Raw genomic sequence first — 16,336 nt, forward strand, 5'->3', positions numbered from 1 at the left:
AGAATGTACCTACAGAGAGAAACAATTATTATTATTTTTGCCTATGATTTCATGCTTGCTTTTATTATCAGTGATATTTTTGGTATAAACAATAGATTTAAGCAGCTATTGCTTATTGTTATAATTTGCATTCTAACGAAGGTCAGATACAATTTGTGAGCTTTTTGACATTTCATTCAACACAGTGATTTTATTATTGCCTATCTTGAAATCATATATAGATTATCAATGAATTGGCAATAGTTATTGTGAGAGGCATCAAATTGATAAAGTAGGCCTGCTTTAGTCAAATTTAGGAATATAATTTGTAGTGAGTTTTGAAACTTCTAAGAATTTTCTAAACATTTGAGGATGACAAGTCACAGGAAATACAAGTGAACTTGGAGAAAGCATACACAAAGGCTACTTAAAAGTTATTTAAAGTTTTCTTGAAAGAAATAAAAGGGAAGGGAATATCAAGGAAGGCACCTAAGGTAATGAATGCTGCTTTCTCCCATTTTAATTTAAACTAATATGAGGGAAGGCACATTTTTTCAATCGGTTCATCTTAAAATTAAAGAAAATTAATTACCAGGGGAAAGGGAACTGTCTGTTTACCCTGGTCATGGTTTCAGCACTGGGATGTTAGTTTAACACAGCTGTATGTCTGAAGCTTATCTTCCGCTCTTAGTTCCTAGTTTGTGAAGAAAATATGTTTTAGGTTGCTTCAAGCTGAAATACGTCTTAAAATTTTTATTATCAGTAAGGCAATTTGGAGCTTATTTTTAGTCTTGCATTATTCACAGGTGAAATTTATATGTGTACTTCAATATTGCTTGTGCCAAAAAAGTGATACTTTCAGCAGGAAAACACAAAGTATCACATTTGCACTTGTGTGCGGCAAGAGCAGAATGGTCTTTGGGTGGGTGACTTGTCATGTTTCTCTTACCTGTGACACCTTTACATACAGAGGAAGTCTCTGAGAATGCCTTGCTGTCATGACCTTTACTGCCTCTGTGTGAGCGGGAGTCTTCCATTGTGTTCTCTTTAATAACTTGAATAGTCCTTTACTAATTAACTCATAGGGTTGTCTCAGCTAAATAAAGCTTAATGGGTAATTTTTAATATATCCCAGTATATGTAAAGAATACTTCACTTCCTTACCTTTTAGCAGGAAAGTCCCAAATAACCTTTATTAATTTATAAAAAAGGTTTAATAATTTGTTTTATTATTGCCTATTGAGTGATTAATTTAGGAACTGTAGTTGTTTCAAAATTAACTTGAAAACAATTAACTTGAAATATAACTTTTGACATGTGTAGCCATTAAAGTGATGTTTCAGAAATATGTATATGTATTCATGTGGAAAGATGTTAGTTAACAATTGTAGGTGAAAAACTGTGTTGTAAGAGAATGTATTGGGAGAACCCATTTTTGTTTACATCTGTCCACCGTGTCTGGATGATTTATTCCGAGGTATTAACTGATTATTTTTGGGAAGATGGGATGAAATGTTGCTAAAGATCTTTTCCCTTGTGGTGGTGTTGTTAAGAAAAAAGAGCAAAGGAAACACCTACTTACGGTACGTTGTTCCTCAGACCTTTGGGGTGCCAAGTGTTAGTATTTATATTTAACACGAATTTAAGAAATCGTGTCAGTAAAATTATACTAGATGGTACACTCTTTTAAAAGACCTTAATTTCTTGATGAAAGAGAAAGAAGGCAAGCAGATACTACCTTCTAGAATTCCTTCATGTTGAAAGTTCATGTTTTTTATAGCTTTGTTTTTATTCTGTTTTCCATGGTTTATTTAATTGATCTCCTATGATTTATTGTGTTCTTACCATTTTTTGTTATAACAATAATTTTTGTTTTAATTTCTCAACCTAATGAATTAGTGTAGTGTTGTTACCATTTATTAAGTATGTACTTGTGACAACCATAACTCACTTTTGTAGAATCATCATATTTTTAAGCTGGAAAAGACCTTAGAATTGATGTAGCACAGTCCCCTTGTTTTCTGATGAAAACAGGTTGCTTTTGGTCTACGTGACACTTGAAGAGTGGCTGGGCTAAATGATCTAATAGATTCTTTCTAGCCTAAGATTCATGATTCTAGGTAAATTTCACATATTCTTTTATGCTTCCACTATTTTTTAAATGATTGTGCTTTTAATGCCATTTGAACGTCTCATAATGCACCACACTAAAATTGGATTGGATTTTTAAAAACCAGTACTCCGTAATCCCTGTTGTAGACTCAGAAATTGCTAATGCTGAAAAATCTATCTGCTGTTTTTGATTGAATGCAGGAAAATAAGCAATTAAATTTGAGACTTTTATATTGAAGAGTGACTTATTTATCTAAACCCTATTCCTTTCTCTTCCACTATGGGCATTTAAATTAATACACTTTTTTGCAAAATTTAGTCTATTAAAATATTTTGTATTATACTCAGTACAGTTTACAGTAACTGTGGTAATTAACTCCATAGAGAATTGTGGATACACACTGCATAGTGCTTTTATTTAGTCAGATCGTCCAGTTACTGTTAATGGCCATTTCTCAGGAAAGGACCTGGGGGTGGTCTCAGGAGACCCCAGGGCTGGTGGTCGCACTGTTGAGGAGATAGAGGAGCTCTCTTCTAGTTCCTCAGGAGCCTGGGGGCTGCTACTTGCTCCGTCATAAGCTGACTTGACAACTTTGGGGGTCAGACACCGTCTCAAAGGTCTTTCCCCTGAAAATCCAGTGATTCAGTGTTAATTTCAGCATCCCATAAAAAGTAGATAGGACTAGATGATATATGGTTATTAAAAATACGGAATTCTGTCCTCAGAATACTTTCATCTTCAAGTTTTCATTCCGGGATCATTCCTTGTGCCTTCTCTAACACCACAGGGAAAGCTTTCGTGCTCTTCAGTTCTGCTTGCTACCCAGCTTTGTCTTTGCTCTTCTAGCTTCTTGTTCTTCTGAGATGGTTCTAAAGTAAGATCACATCCCTCTCTTAAAACCGCATTTTCCTACCATCCTAAACCTTTGTTACTGTGATTTAGTCTCATAAGTTTGAAATTTGATTTTTGACTCCTGCCCTTCTAAAATTATACTAGATAGTAGTACCCTCTTTTAAAAAGAGTGTAAAAATGGTTTATGCAGGTTTTTTCTCCTGATTATAACTTTGTGACTAAAAATTACATCCTATTACAAAAATGCAGTATACTAAGTAAAGCTAATTTAAAGTTAAACTTGGTTACCCACAAAGTTCCTTAGCCTTTTTAATCAAATTGATATTATACAGGAGGGGTTTTTAAAGCCTTTAAAATATATTTTTAGATTTAAATTAGTTTTGAGATGTTAGTTAACATTAACTTTAACATTAGTTAACATTTTTATGTGTTTGTTTTAAAGGGGGGATGTTAAAATCAGTTAGATATTAAAATATTTTTAAAATTATTAAATATAAATATAAAGATTATTAAAATATTTTTAAAATGTTAATGTGTATTGGTAGTAATAATATTAACAATACATAATATTGTGATGTAGTAATATGCTATGATACGTACTCAGAGGGGCAGCAAACTCAGCTTGTGCTTTAAAACGGCCCGCCCGGTTCTCTTTGGGGTTGGTCTCATAGGCGCAGCTCAGGGCCAGCTTAGCTCCGTAACGGTAGACAGTGGCTCTCACAGTTGGGGTGCAAGGACTAGTTCTCATTTGTACTCCTTAAGCAGCCTGCTGTAGGAAGGAAGTGATTTGTGGTGTTAATACAGACATTTTCTAAATTGTACATTATTTTCAGTTTATAGCTTTTTTCTTTTTGAAGAAGTATATTGAATGAATGTTTGCTAACTCTTTCTTATTTCCCCTGTTCCTTTTTAGGCTTCTCTACAGTTTAGCCTTCAATGCCAGGTTTCTGAGACACCTTTGGTTTCTCATATCTTCTATGACAACACGGATGATCACAGGGTATGTGTTATACAGACTTAGAAATTGAGCTTAAGGACATGGAAAGTGGCGATCTAATAAAAAGCACTGTAAGAAGGTACTTTTAAGTACTACTTATACTTAGCTTATTTCATATTAGAAGAAAAATTCTAGATGGTCTCAATTTCACAAAGTGAAAAAATTAATGCCTAACTTTACAGTTGTTTATCTGTGTATATTATTAAGAGTATGGCTTTATCTGAGGGTAAATTTGTTTTAAAAATCCTAGTCAGGACTTCCCTGATGGCCTAGTGGTTAAGACTCCTCTGCAGGTGGTATGGGTTCAATCCCTGGTTGGGAATTAAGATCCCGCGTGCCGTGTGGCACAGCCAAAAAAAAAAAAAACTAGTCATGTTTTGAAAATCAGAAACTTGAAATTTCTTTGCTTCGTATGTCTTTTCTCTGCTTTTGATAGTGAAAATGTAGATTTGAAGCAAATTTACCACCATTACGAACATTAAAACATATAAAGTATTGTAGAAATTGGTTTCTAAACCTTTTTGTTGAAATAATTTGATTTTTTATGTGAATCATGTAACTTGAAAGCTAGAATCTTTAATGTACATATTTATTGAATGCATAATATGTAGAGAATTTAATATTCAAAAATCCTTCACGGTAAATGGACGGAGGCCATTACCATGATGAATTTCTCCTCTGTCTGGGGTCTGAGCCAATCCTTCTGTACTGTAGTGTGAAAAGAAGTGTGTAACTCAGTTCACTGGAGACTCAGCTTCTAAAGTGTACTTGCGTGCCGTGGCGATCACAGCCAGCACCGTATTGCCTGCAGCCGCGGGCCAGCCTGTCCTGGGAAGCAGAGCACTTCTTCGTTTTAGGGCAAGCCTTTGGAAAGAAGAGGGTTTCCGTTTTTTTTTTTTTAAAAAAAAAAAAAAAAAAAAAAATATATATATATATATATATATATATTATATTATATTGTTCATTTATTTTTGGCCGCGTTGGGTCTTTGTTGCTGTGCGCGGGCTTTCTCTAGTTGTGGCGAGCGGGGGCTACTCTTCGTTGCGGTGCGCGGGCTTCTCATTGCGGTGGCTTCTCTTGTTGCGGAGCACGGGCTCTAGGCATGCAGGGCTTCAGTAGTTGCGGCACGTGGGCTTCAGTAGTTGTGGCTTGTGGGCTCTAGAGTGCAGGCTCAGTAGTTGTGGCGCACGGGCTTAGTTGCTCCGCGGCATCTGGGATCTTCCCGGACCAGCGCTCGAACCCATGTCTCCTGCATCGGCAGGTGGATTCTTAACCACTGCGCCAGCAGGGAGGGAAGTCCTCCTTTCCTTTTTCAAACAAATTTTATACTCTTTTGAGACAAGAAATAGCCTTCCTGGTGGGTGAGTTTGGGGTGTCCAGCATTTCACTGTGCATCCACCTGCAGTCTTCCTTGGTCTGTGACACGGTACACGTGTGGTGCTCTTTGGGTCTCAGGCTTGTCACTGTGGTGTGTGGAGGACGAGATGGTCCCGTTTCAGCGCCTTCGGGTGAGTCCCAGCCAGCCCTGTGCCAAAGGAGCCCAGGTCCAGTCCTCTTCTCACTGCTAGAGGAAGGGCAGGGTACTCGTAGCGTAACTTTGAGTTACTTTCATGTTATTTTCATGTAATTTTAATGCATCTTACATGACTGAAGGGAGTTTTGAATGACAGCACTGGAGCTGATGAAACTCAGAAGGGTGGAGCCATGTATCTCGTATCAACAGTGTGCAGCAGCAGGAGAGATGTGAGAGAGATAGCCGAAGGTCTAGAAAATATCTTTTATATCCTGTTATTTTCAAATTAAAATGTAAGGTTTCTAGTTGTGTGTGTGTGTGTGTGTGTGTGTGTGTGTATTTCAAACACTTATGACTATGCCCGCCTTGGCATTCACGAATGACAGGTTTGTTTAGGGCAAAAGAAGATTGGGGATCATTGGAACCGGAAGTTATCATTGATCTCCAAGTGTCTCAGCTTAGCAACAGAGGTCCTGCTCTGGCTCTGCCTGATGGTTGCCTGTTTGTTTATGGCATTTGTCTCCTGGTGAGGAGATGGAGTCATGGCGTGTGAAAGAAAAATGAGATAGTATTGATTATATTAAATTATTAATATTATAAGTTAGTAAAGTTATACAAATTTTTAAAAACTCATTATTTCTTAAAAGCTCATTTGAGAATGAATTTCTTTGTAATTTAATTTATTAAAATAAAGTCCCTCAAGAAACTTACAGTGTATTAACACATTCCTAATGTGTATCTCATCCTGCTTATTATTGGAATAAAGTTAAGATGAAATGCCTGATTTTCCTGAAAATGGCTTTAAGTGTAACTTGAAAACATCAATGGTTTCGTGGCGGGACTTACACAGCCGGGACTTCCGAGCTTCAGCGAGCATAGGGCTCATTAGAGGAGCGTGTCAGAGTGCAGGCCTCTTTGCCCCAGCCCTGAGGCTTGGGTTCGGGGCCTGGGTTAGAAGCCCGGATCTGTGGCCTCACGGGCTCCTCGGTGACTGGGCTGCAGGTGAAGCTGGAGGGGCGTATGGGCAGCTGGTTTCTGTTTTCTGATAGGCCTCTCTTTACCAGAGCCTAACCTGAGGGTGTTTTGCCCTGTCACGGGCCTGTGTGGTGAGGCTGGTGTGGTTCGTTTATTGTCTTTAACTCAGTAGGGCCTGTTTTGAGTATATCCTGCCCATTTCTTTTCACATTGACTCCAGTGGTTAGTAGTACTTACAGTAGCCCTCTTAAAGCTTTTCAAGGCAAGAATGCATTCACTAGAAGCTTCTAGAGACGACGAGAAGCTCTTTCACTTAAGGGGGAGGGGGGCAGTTGCCCGGCCCCCTGTGGAAACCCCTGGTCTGAGGGTGTGTACAGAGGTGAGGGTTTGTCTGAGGTCTCGTCTGTGCTCCTAATCCAGCCAACTCTCCGAGTCACGAATCAGTGTCTTTCCTTTCATTACGGTAAATTACGGACTTCTTATTTGCACATAAGTCTTTGACCTGTTTTGAGAGGAGTATCTGAGTCGGTGTTGATGGCGGAAAGAGCAGCCAGCAGAGAATCAGGAGACGTGTTTCATTTCAGTCCCAGCTGGATGAGGCCCCAGGCGCGCAGCTGACCCTTCCTGCCCGTGACGCTTCCTCTCATTCACATGAACACGGTTAATTCCTTTTGCTTACCTCACAGGGCGTTAAAGAGAACAAATAAACTAATGGTGAATAATTGCCCTCATCTTTCTTTAGGGAAGCAGTGCAATAAGAGTTTTATGCGTCCTGGCATATATGTGCATAACTGACGCCGATGCTGAATTTAGACCCAAGGATTATTGACGGGTCACAGCTGAAAGCGGCTTTATCGCCCTCTTAGATTCAGGAAATACTTTCTCCGCGTTGCAGCTGCTTAACTCGACCTGTGCCATGTCCCCCTAAATAGTGTTTGTCAACATTATCCACTGTTTTTGCACTTCTGCAGTTAGTGACAAGGGAACTAAAAGATACAAACTATTAGTTTTACCAGTATCAGCAAAACAAATGACCGTACCCTTTTGTTCTCCTGTGTGGATGGCACAGGGCTAGGCTTGGTGGGGGTGACCTGGGGGAGAAGGGGGCTGCTGTCCTCTTGGGACTTGGCCACTGCTGTGCGGTGCCCCAGGCACACAGCCTTTTTCTGTCGTCCCCAGGTTGGCGAGGAGGGAAGACAGCCTGCCTGTCCCTTTGTGTCTGCCCTCACTGCACTTTTATTTTGCACGGATGGCTTTCACTCAGCGTGGTGCTCTGTGCTGAGCGCTGGGGCCACGCGGGGCGCTGGCCCGAGTGTGCCGCTCCTCGGCGGGGGCCGAGCCCAGGCTGCACAGCTGGGCCCTGCGCTCCAGCCCCGGTGGTGGCCTGCTGTCCCCTGAACTGTGCCCCGTGGACACCCTAGAGCTCCAGGTGGCTCATCCGAGCTGACCAGAGCCCCCAGCGAGGACAGCGCCTCAGCCAGGCCTCAGCTCCTGCTCTGCTCGCCCATGTGACTTGGGACAGCGGTGGACTGGCCCCTGGGGAATTTGCGGTCCTGACTCCTGGTCACACGTCGCCTCCTAGATAACTGTGGTTTGGGGGAAATTGATGTTCGAGGTGCAGGTGCGGATGGAGGAAGATGAGAGATCGATCTTGCCCACGAGGTCTGCGAACCCAGGACCGCCCGGACACACTGGAGCGGCGGCGGGGCTTTATCGTTGGGGAGGAGCTCACGGGGAGCCTCTGGGAGCTGAGTGCTCCGCGAGGGAGGGAGCCGCGTTTAACCAGGAGGGAGAAGGAGACGTGATAGCTCGCAGCTCTTGGGAGGGGAAAGAGACCGGGCGGTCTCGGGACTCCTCGTAAAAGTGGGAGCAGTAACCAGTGACGGTAACGGGGCTGGTAGGTGGAAACAAGGCCCAGCATCTAAAGGGGAGACAGCCTGAAGGTTCTAATTTGGGCTCAACATTTCACTGTTTTGAATGTTCCTAAATGTAAGTGGCTGGATAAATTTTTCATGAGACCAGACCCATCTGCCTTTGCAGAGGGGAAAGGGGGTGGTTTTCAACATAAAAGTAAAGTGTGTCTTTAAGAGTGGCGTTACTTACTCTCTGTTCTTCCAGTGAACCTTGGGACCACTGGCTCACTCTCAAATTACTAAGTTTATCCAGTTGAAGATAGTATAGCAGGAGCATTAATAAAGACTGGTGGCTTGGTGTCCTATTCTTTAATTTATGTTATTTGTTAACCTGTATTATTAGAATGACTTTGCCTCCCCTGGAAGTAGTTTAATTGCTAATGTAAACGTTATTTTCCCTGATTATATTTGTCTGATGTCATGTCTTAATTTGTTCCCAAACTAAATCATTGTGGGTTTTTTTCTCCTTTTTCCCGATTCTAGGTCTATGGTACCATTGCTTCAGGTGATATCAAGGGGTTCTCCTATGTCCTTTGAAGATTCTAGTAGAATCATCCCACTCTTTTACCTTTTCAGCTCCTTGTTTAGTCATTCACTGATTTCCATACATGATAATGAATTCTTCGGTGATCCCATAGAAGGTAAGAATTTTGAGGAATTGGTTTGTTGCTGGACTCATGGCCTGTCCATTTTCATAGGTGATAGAAAAGTTTTAAGCCTTTTAAGTCTTTCAGTGTGTGTTAAGAAATGAAAAAAAAAAAAAACCCAAATATGATAGAAACTTGGATTATGTGTTTCAGTTGTAGGTCAGAGACAATCATCAATGATGCCTTTTACTTTAGAAGAGCTGATAATGCTGTCTCGATGCCTTCGAGATGCGTGCTTAGGGATCATCAAGTTGGCTTATCCAGAAACAAAACCAGAAGTTCGAGAAGAATATATTATAGCATTTCAGAGTATTGGAGTTACTACTAATTCTGAAATGCAGCAGTGTATACAGATGGAACAGAAACGATGGATTCAGTTATTTAAGGTAATGAGTATATGAACATTTTTGTTTACTGAGGTTAAATAATGTACAGATTTTTTTTGAATTGACTCATTTTAGAAGAATAGAAATACAGGTTTGTTTCAGGCATAATTGTTAGTTTGAAAAACTTTTAAGAAAAGTCATTTTCATTTTACATTTGCCTCCTTTTAAAGCCTTGTTTCTACATTGTTACATGTATCTTTTATAAATTGCCCCAAGTACTTCCAATGACAAGGTGATGTATAGTTGACATTTTTTTAATGTTTTCAGTTTTATTTTTCACTAAAAAATCTCTTACAGATTTTATGTATTTAATCTTTTAAGAAATTGAGTAACAAAGGTAGAATAAGATCATTAACTTAATGCAAGCTGAATATAAGTTATTTTAAAATATCTTCATTTTTAACCATGCAGAAAGAGAAGTTACGAGTTACCATGGCTGGAATGTTGGCAGGAAACCACCACCACTGAGAATAGAACTACTGGGGTAGAAAAAAAAGAAAAGAAAAAGGGTGCTTGACTTCCCATGAAATTTCTGCAGCAAACACATCTAGTCAGCTAAAATCGCTCATTAAAGGAGTAAGAGCAGAAGAAATGCATTTTCCAAATTGAATGCTAGATTTACAGTCCGTTTAATACTGGCGACCTCTCGCACGCTAATGTTCAGTTCGAGTCATCAGCTGTCCCTTTAGGTCTTTTATCACTGCTTTTGTCAAGCTATCTATTTAATTGAAAGAAGTTAATTGAATGAAAATGATCAACTAAGCTTGTATTAATATTGCTAATGGAACTTTCTTCTTGGCCATGTTTGGAGAAAGATGTCAAGCTAGACTTTAGGAAAGGCCCATTAATGCTTGCACTTAACCTGATGGGCTAATTAAGGACTGCTTATTCATCCTACGAGCACACGATAGGCTCTGTCCAGCCCATTCTGCCCGATTTTACAACACATTTCACTTACGAGCACGAGCATTAGTAGCAGTGAGAGTAACTGATAATGTTTTGATTGCACTGAATACAGTGCTAATGCATCATTGAATTTATAATTTGTGCAGATTGATGTAATATATGTTTGCACAATTTATTTCAATTACCTATCTCTATATTTCTAAGTAAACTTTTAGGGTCACTTGTTGAGCCCTTTAATATATCCTTGCTTAAAGACTGACACTTTTGCATCTTTTCTAAGTTAAAAATAAGCTATATCGCCCATTTAAAACTTGTAATTCTTATGGAAGCTTTTCCTGGGTATGGGTATTAATGGTAGCATGTATGTTTTTCTTTTAAGTATTTAATTAAACTCGGGGATCTTTGTTAGTAAAACTTTTCATTATGTATGTTATCCGGTTTTGTGTACAGTATCAGATAATTTCATTATTTTATAGCATCTAGACAGAATTTCATAATTTTCATATGACAGGCTTATCTTTAGGACCCAGAAGCGTCTGAATTTAATAATGCTATATAAGGTGCTTTTTCCCTGGTCCTATTTTATTTTGCTTAACCATTAAATGAAAATTTTGTAGTGAATTTTTTCTTATGCCTGTAAATGACTCATTACTACTTTATTAAGGATTGAGGGTTTTTTTTTTTTTTTTAAGAATTAGGGTAAAAGTTCACCTTTTTTGGAACAGGATTGTTTTAGGTTTGAAATTGAGTTGTTATAAAGATCTTCTGAGTTTAGAACAGACTTGTTTGAAGACAAGTTTCTGAATGAGATTCCTGTTCTTTGAAAAAGATTGTTTTTTTTTTTTGTACTGCCTGCTATTGAGCTGAGCCCAGAAAACAAAACAAAACAAAATCAAGGCAAGTCTTTGAAAGGATTCAGCTGCTATTAGTTTTTCTTTTAAGAAAAAATTATCCGTAATATGAAATAATAAGAATTTAACCCTCAGTGATTGCTGTGTTTCAGACAATATTCTAAGGGCTTTACATATATTAGTTCATATAAAGCAATAATTCTGTGAGGAGGATACTATAATTATCCCCATTTTACAGATGAGGTCACATAGCTAGTAGATGATGGAGGCAGCGTGTGAACTCAGCTGCTCCTCTCCATTGTCCCTCTGAAAAGTATGAAAATAAACGTTTAGCATTTTCTGTATATTTCAGTGTCAGATTTTAGCTGAAGAATTCAAGGTAGAATCAACCAAAGGAAGCAGTAGCATTTTGCCAATGACTTCCTGCCTTCTGTTGATTTTGGCAGAGTTGCACATGATGAGACCCGACTCCTTCAACCACCAACCATTTTCATTTTTCAGCCTCCTGATGGTCCTCTCAGACTAATTTCTGAGAGAGGCTCTGGGGGCTGGTCACAGAACATAGACTTTTAAGTGGATGGAGTCATCTTTCTTTGTCACTGTAAGAATTGAGGTCAGTTTCCAAGCCCTGCATTGACACTGCTAAAACAGTTTATGCGTTTATCAAATTTATAAACTCCTCTTGAAGTGTAATTTACAGCTATAATCGCTTTAGCCCTGTGAGGTGATGGGAGCTCCTGTTTGATTTGCCTTTGTGTGCAGCTGCCAAACTGAACTGGAGCCGCCTGAAAGGAGGGACCGGGAGGGAGGCCTCGCGCCTGCCTTACCTGCGTGCACCGGACAGACAGACAGACAGGGCTGCAGTACGAGGGAGTTTCACTTTCCTGGTGGTTGGTTTGCATTTTTCAGTTTCGAAAAGACTCTTTAAAAAAGTTAACCATGAAAGCCACAGCAATGCCTCATTGTAACGGAAACGTGCCGCTATTGACCGTCAGTGTCGGCCAGTGAGGCGAACCCAGGCTCCCTTTGAGGTGGCAGAGCTGCCCCGTGTCCTTCTCTATGTTTGACTTCAAGAAATAATTTTGTAGTGTTTTAAACATGCTGCAGAATACTTTGACTTTTAAAATAAACCAACTTTAACAAATGGTCACTGTTGACAGCAGGAATCCTTACACTTAATGACTTCTGTAGGCTAGGATGTCGTTGTTGTCAATTATTTAAGCATTCGCGGTGTTATCCCAGGACACTGGCTCCACCCTGTGCTGGGGAGTCATAAGTGAAGTGGACGGAGTCCCTGTTCTTTGAGTGTCACTACATAACGAAAAAGAGAGACTTTCAACGGACGATGTTGCGCTAGAACAAAGCTAAGAGCACGCGGGATGGAAAAAAGAACTGCTGAGGTCCTTCTGAACTTTGGATTACACTAGGAAAATCGTCATTCTGGCCTTTCATGAGATGATAATCTTAAGAGCTGGTACTTCACTGGTTTTTCTTGTATTTCATTTTTTTAAAAAAAATCATTTATTTATTTTTGGCTGCGTTGGGTCTTCGTTGCTGCGCGCGGGCTTTCTCTGGTTGCGGCGAGCGGGGGCTGCCCTTCTTTGTGGTGCGCGGGCTTCTCATTGTGGTGGCTTCTCTTGTTGCGGAGCATGGGCTCTAGGTGTGCGGGCTTCAGTACTTGTGGCGCGCGGGCTTAGTCGCTCCGTGGCATATGGGATCTTCCCAGACCGGGGCTCGAACCCGTGTCCTTTGCATTGGCAGGTGGATTCTTAACCACTGCACCACCAGTGAAGCCCTGTATTTCATTTTTACATATTCTTCATTATGAAATCAAAATCTAAAAAATTCTTTATTGTATATTTATCACATCACACATTTACCACACTTAGGTACCCATAAATTATGTGCTGTGTCCTATGCTTTGTTTTGAAGTTTTAAAATAATTACCTAAGGTGTTCGAATTTACATACCAGATTTAAGATAAAAAGAGATTATTACAGTTGCCTTTCAAGATTTGGACTATATGTATTTTCTTGTTGCAATAATAAAGCTAAATATCAGTGATCTCCATTGAGAAATATCATAGTTGAACATCCGTTGCTTTAAGTCGTCATCAGATATATTATTATTTATGTATATAAATTTATTCTATGATGTAATGTATGTAATGCTTAAGATTATTTCCCTACGTTCATGATTTTCTTGGGATCATCATAGCCAGTGAAGTTTCATACGTACAGTAATCTTGTGGAATAGTGCGTGTTAATTCAAAATCTTTAACTTGGACCGTTGTCAGGTGTGATTTTTATGAGTCATCTGTGTGTTTCTGATCAGTCATCTGCTTGGTCCTTTTAACATTGGGGTTAAGGGAAACCTGCTTGTAGGTGTCACCTGTTCTGTTTTTTGTTGTTTTTCTTTCGTCTGCGCGGCTTGTGGGATCTTAGTTCCCCAACCAGGGATTGAACCCTGGCCCTGAGCAGTGAAAGCACAGAGTCTCAATCCCTGGACTACCAGGGAATTCCCTGGTATCACCTGTTTTTTATTTCAGTGGCGAATAATCAAACATGCATAACAGTTTTGTGCATTTCTGAGTATTTGCTTCAGTAATTTTGTTAGTTTTTGAGTATTAAAGTTTAGGTCCAGCACGGAAGAAGATGACATGGGAGACAAGAGTTAAACGTATCATGTAAAATATACTACTACTATATTTGTAACTGTTAAAGTCTGCCAAAACTGTATTGAGTGAGGTACGTGTAGTTATCCCAGTGTCTGCTTGTTTGCTGTTTTACTTCATATTTCTTAACACACTGGTTCTCAAGTCTCACTGTGTTTCACGATCTCCTAGGGATCAGTTAACAATTATTGACGGGCTCACCTCAGGTGAACTAAGTTCCAGTTGCTGTTGGTGGTGCCCGTTGGGGTGTTTGTCAGCAGGAGGTTCTGAAATGCAGCTGGGTTGACCCACAGGCCTGACTGTGCGGTGAATTCCCTTTGGGCAGATATTAGTAACCTCTGTCTGATCTCAGTTTGCAGACTTGCACCCCATGGCTGAAGTTAATCCTGCCAGGCTCTGGGTGCTGGTCCTGTCTTCTGTAGTAGGCATATCTGTGCGAGGAGATTTGATAAAATTAACTGAAAGAGAAACTGTCTTTTGATCTCAACACTGGGCGTCTGTATTGATCCAGTGTAAAATCGTTACTTCAATTTTCCTTACCTGTGACACTCTTTTGTCAGTTTACGTGGTTTTTTAATAGTTAACCTATGTAAACTTTGCTTTTTCAGTACTAAATATTTCTAGCAGTTTGTGATACTGAAAATGAATGCAGAGAAAGGGAATGTGTTTAAAGGTGTTCTGAAATCACAGAATGGATCCAGTTAAAATTTTCATGGTTACTTAAAATTTGTATTTTTCTCTAAAACTTAGAAGAAAAATAGTTAAAGGAGAAGAATGTTTTTTAGGGGATCTGACATTTCTAAAATATTTGGGGAATTGGTCCAGGGCTCATAATTGCCAGATTTAACACATGAAAATATGTGTCACCCAGTTAAATTTGGATTTCAGATAAACAACAAATGCATTTTACATACAAATATGTCCTGTGCAATATTTTGGATACATTTATACTTTTTAAAAATCAATATTTGAGACATATGCTTCGAATGAAGCAATCTTTGGGTCATGTTTATACTAAAAAATTCATTTGACGTTTATCTGGAATTCAGCTTTGTCTAGGTGTCCTGTATTTTCTCTGGCAGCCCTATTTAGGGCTCGTCTTCAAGTTTTCTTTCCTGTCAGCTTTAGTTAGTTAAGATACGCTTTTTCCACAGTGCCGTCTGTTGACATCCCTTCCTTGCCGTATCTCAGGCCCACATCACTTTGTACCTTCTGCTTTCCTCCTTTCTCCCCCGACCCCCCGTGCCTTCCTTCCCACCTCTCTCTTTCTCTCCTATATTTTTGAAAGAGGATCAGTGATACTAGGATAGGACATTTTATGTTACTTCTTTTTCATATTTAGAATATGAAAATATGAAAGGGAATGCCATATATTGAAACTTTATAATGTTTAATTTCACAGTAATTTAAAAGAGGAATGTAAATTACGGCATTAATTACCTCTTAGATAGTTTGATAATGTTTGTGACCTATAGAAAAGAAGTGTCCTCATCAGCACAGATTGGATGGTGGTGAGTACCAGGAGGTGGATGACGGCTCGCTCCTCGGGGTCAGGCAGCTGTGAACTTGAGCGTGTGCAGTGGGGATGGTGTCAAGCGTCTGGGGTGTTGTGTGAGAGCCATAAGTTAATGGGTGCAATTAAATAAACACACATAAGTGTTTGTCAGAAAGCACGTCTTTTGTCAACAGTTGTGGTGTGTTGGGGGTGAATTTCAGCACAATGTCTATTAAATCCAAATTTACTCAAAATACCGATGTAATTGGTTAGGTAGAAGGAGAGGTAAGACATAACGTGCGTCCTGCCACAAGACTGTACTTCACTCTCCACTGTTGGAAGAGCATCTGTTGGTGCGATCTGTGTGGACCCGACTGAATTTGTCCCAGACCCAGAGAGCACATGGAATGAACTTATTGGGATCTCGTCTTTTCTTCTGAAGAGCGGTAGCGAGAGACTTCCCAGAGTTGGTGCCGTAGGTCAATGGCCTTACTCTGTTTATGCCCAGCAGTTAACCAGATAGAGCCAAAGACCAGGCCTTTCTCAGTCTACCTCAGCTGCACTTAAAATCAGTCATCGTAAAACATTGCATGTGTGTAACCTGACCCCTGAGCAACTGACTGCTTACCTTTGCTCGTTTCTGCTGATTCAAAAAGGACAGTACCATAGTATTACAATAAGCTCTAAAATACCACAAGGTAGACATCACGGCTAAATTGGCAAGATACATCCACCAGTGTACAGGCTGTGTTCTAGATCTTGAGAGGTTTTTGCTAATGTGGTTTTGTCTGGATGGCCAAACCGCTCAAGCATTACTTTTTCTCTGTCACTGGGCAGATCATCCAACCGGTGTTGGTGTCATAGTGGCCTGAGATATCAACCAAGGACCCTTTCTTACCCACTTTCGTTGGACACACAATGACATTTCCTAGTTCTTTATTCAAATTATATTTTACTGAATTAGAGGCAATGTGTACAGAAGCCTGGCTGACTTTTTCAGAAAATACCATCATAGTCATTAACTACATAGTAGTT

General features: G+C 39.8%; 1 protein-coding gene across 4 annotated transcripts in view; it reads left to right on the forward strand.

The window, feature by feature from the left end:
• Positions 1-16,336, forward strand: part of UBE3C (ubiquitin protein ligase E3C) — a 118,053-nt gene that overhangs the window by 48,451 nt on the left and 53,266 nt on the right. For all 4 annotated transcript variants that reach the window (XM_068549769.1, XM_068549770.1, XM_068549771.1 and 1 more), the window contains 3 exons: positions 3,858-3,944; positions 8,826-8,983; positions 9,143-9,375. In XM_068549769.1, the coding sequence (XP_068405870.1) occupies positions 3,858-3,944; positions 8,826-8,983; positions 9,143-9,375 (478 nt within the window). The remainder of the gene's footprint in view (positions 1-3,857; positions 3,945-8,825; positions 8,984-9,142; positions 9,376-16,336) is intronic.

Source organism: Eschrichtius robustus, chromosome 8 (genome assembly GCF_028021215.1).
Source record: "Eschrichtius robustus isolate mEscRob2 chromosome 8, mEscRob2.pri, whole genome shotgun sequence".
Classification (NCBI taxonomy): Eukaryota; Metazoa; Chordata; class Mammalia; order Artiodactyla; family Eschrichtiidae; genus Eschrichtius; species Eschrichtius robustus.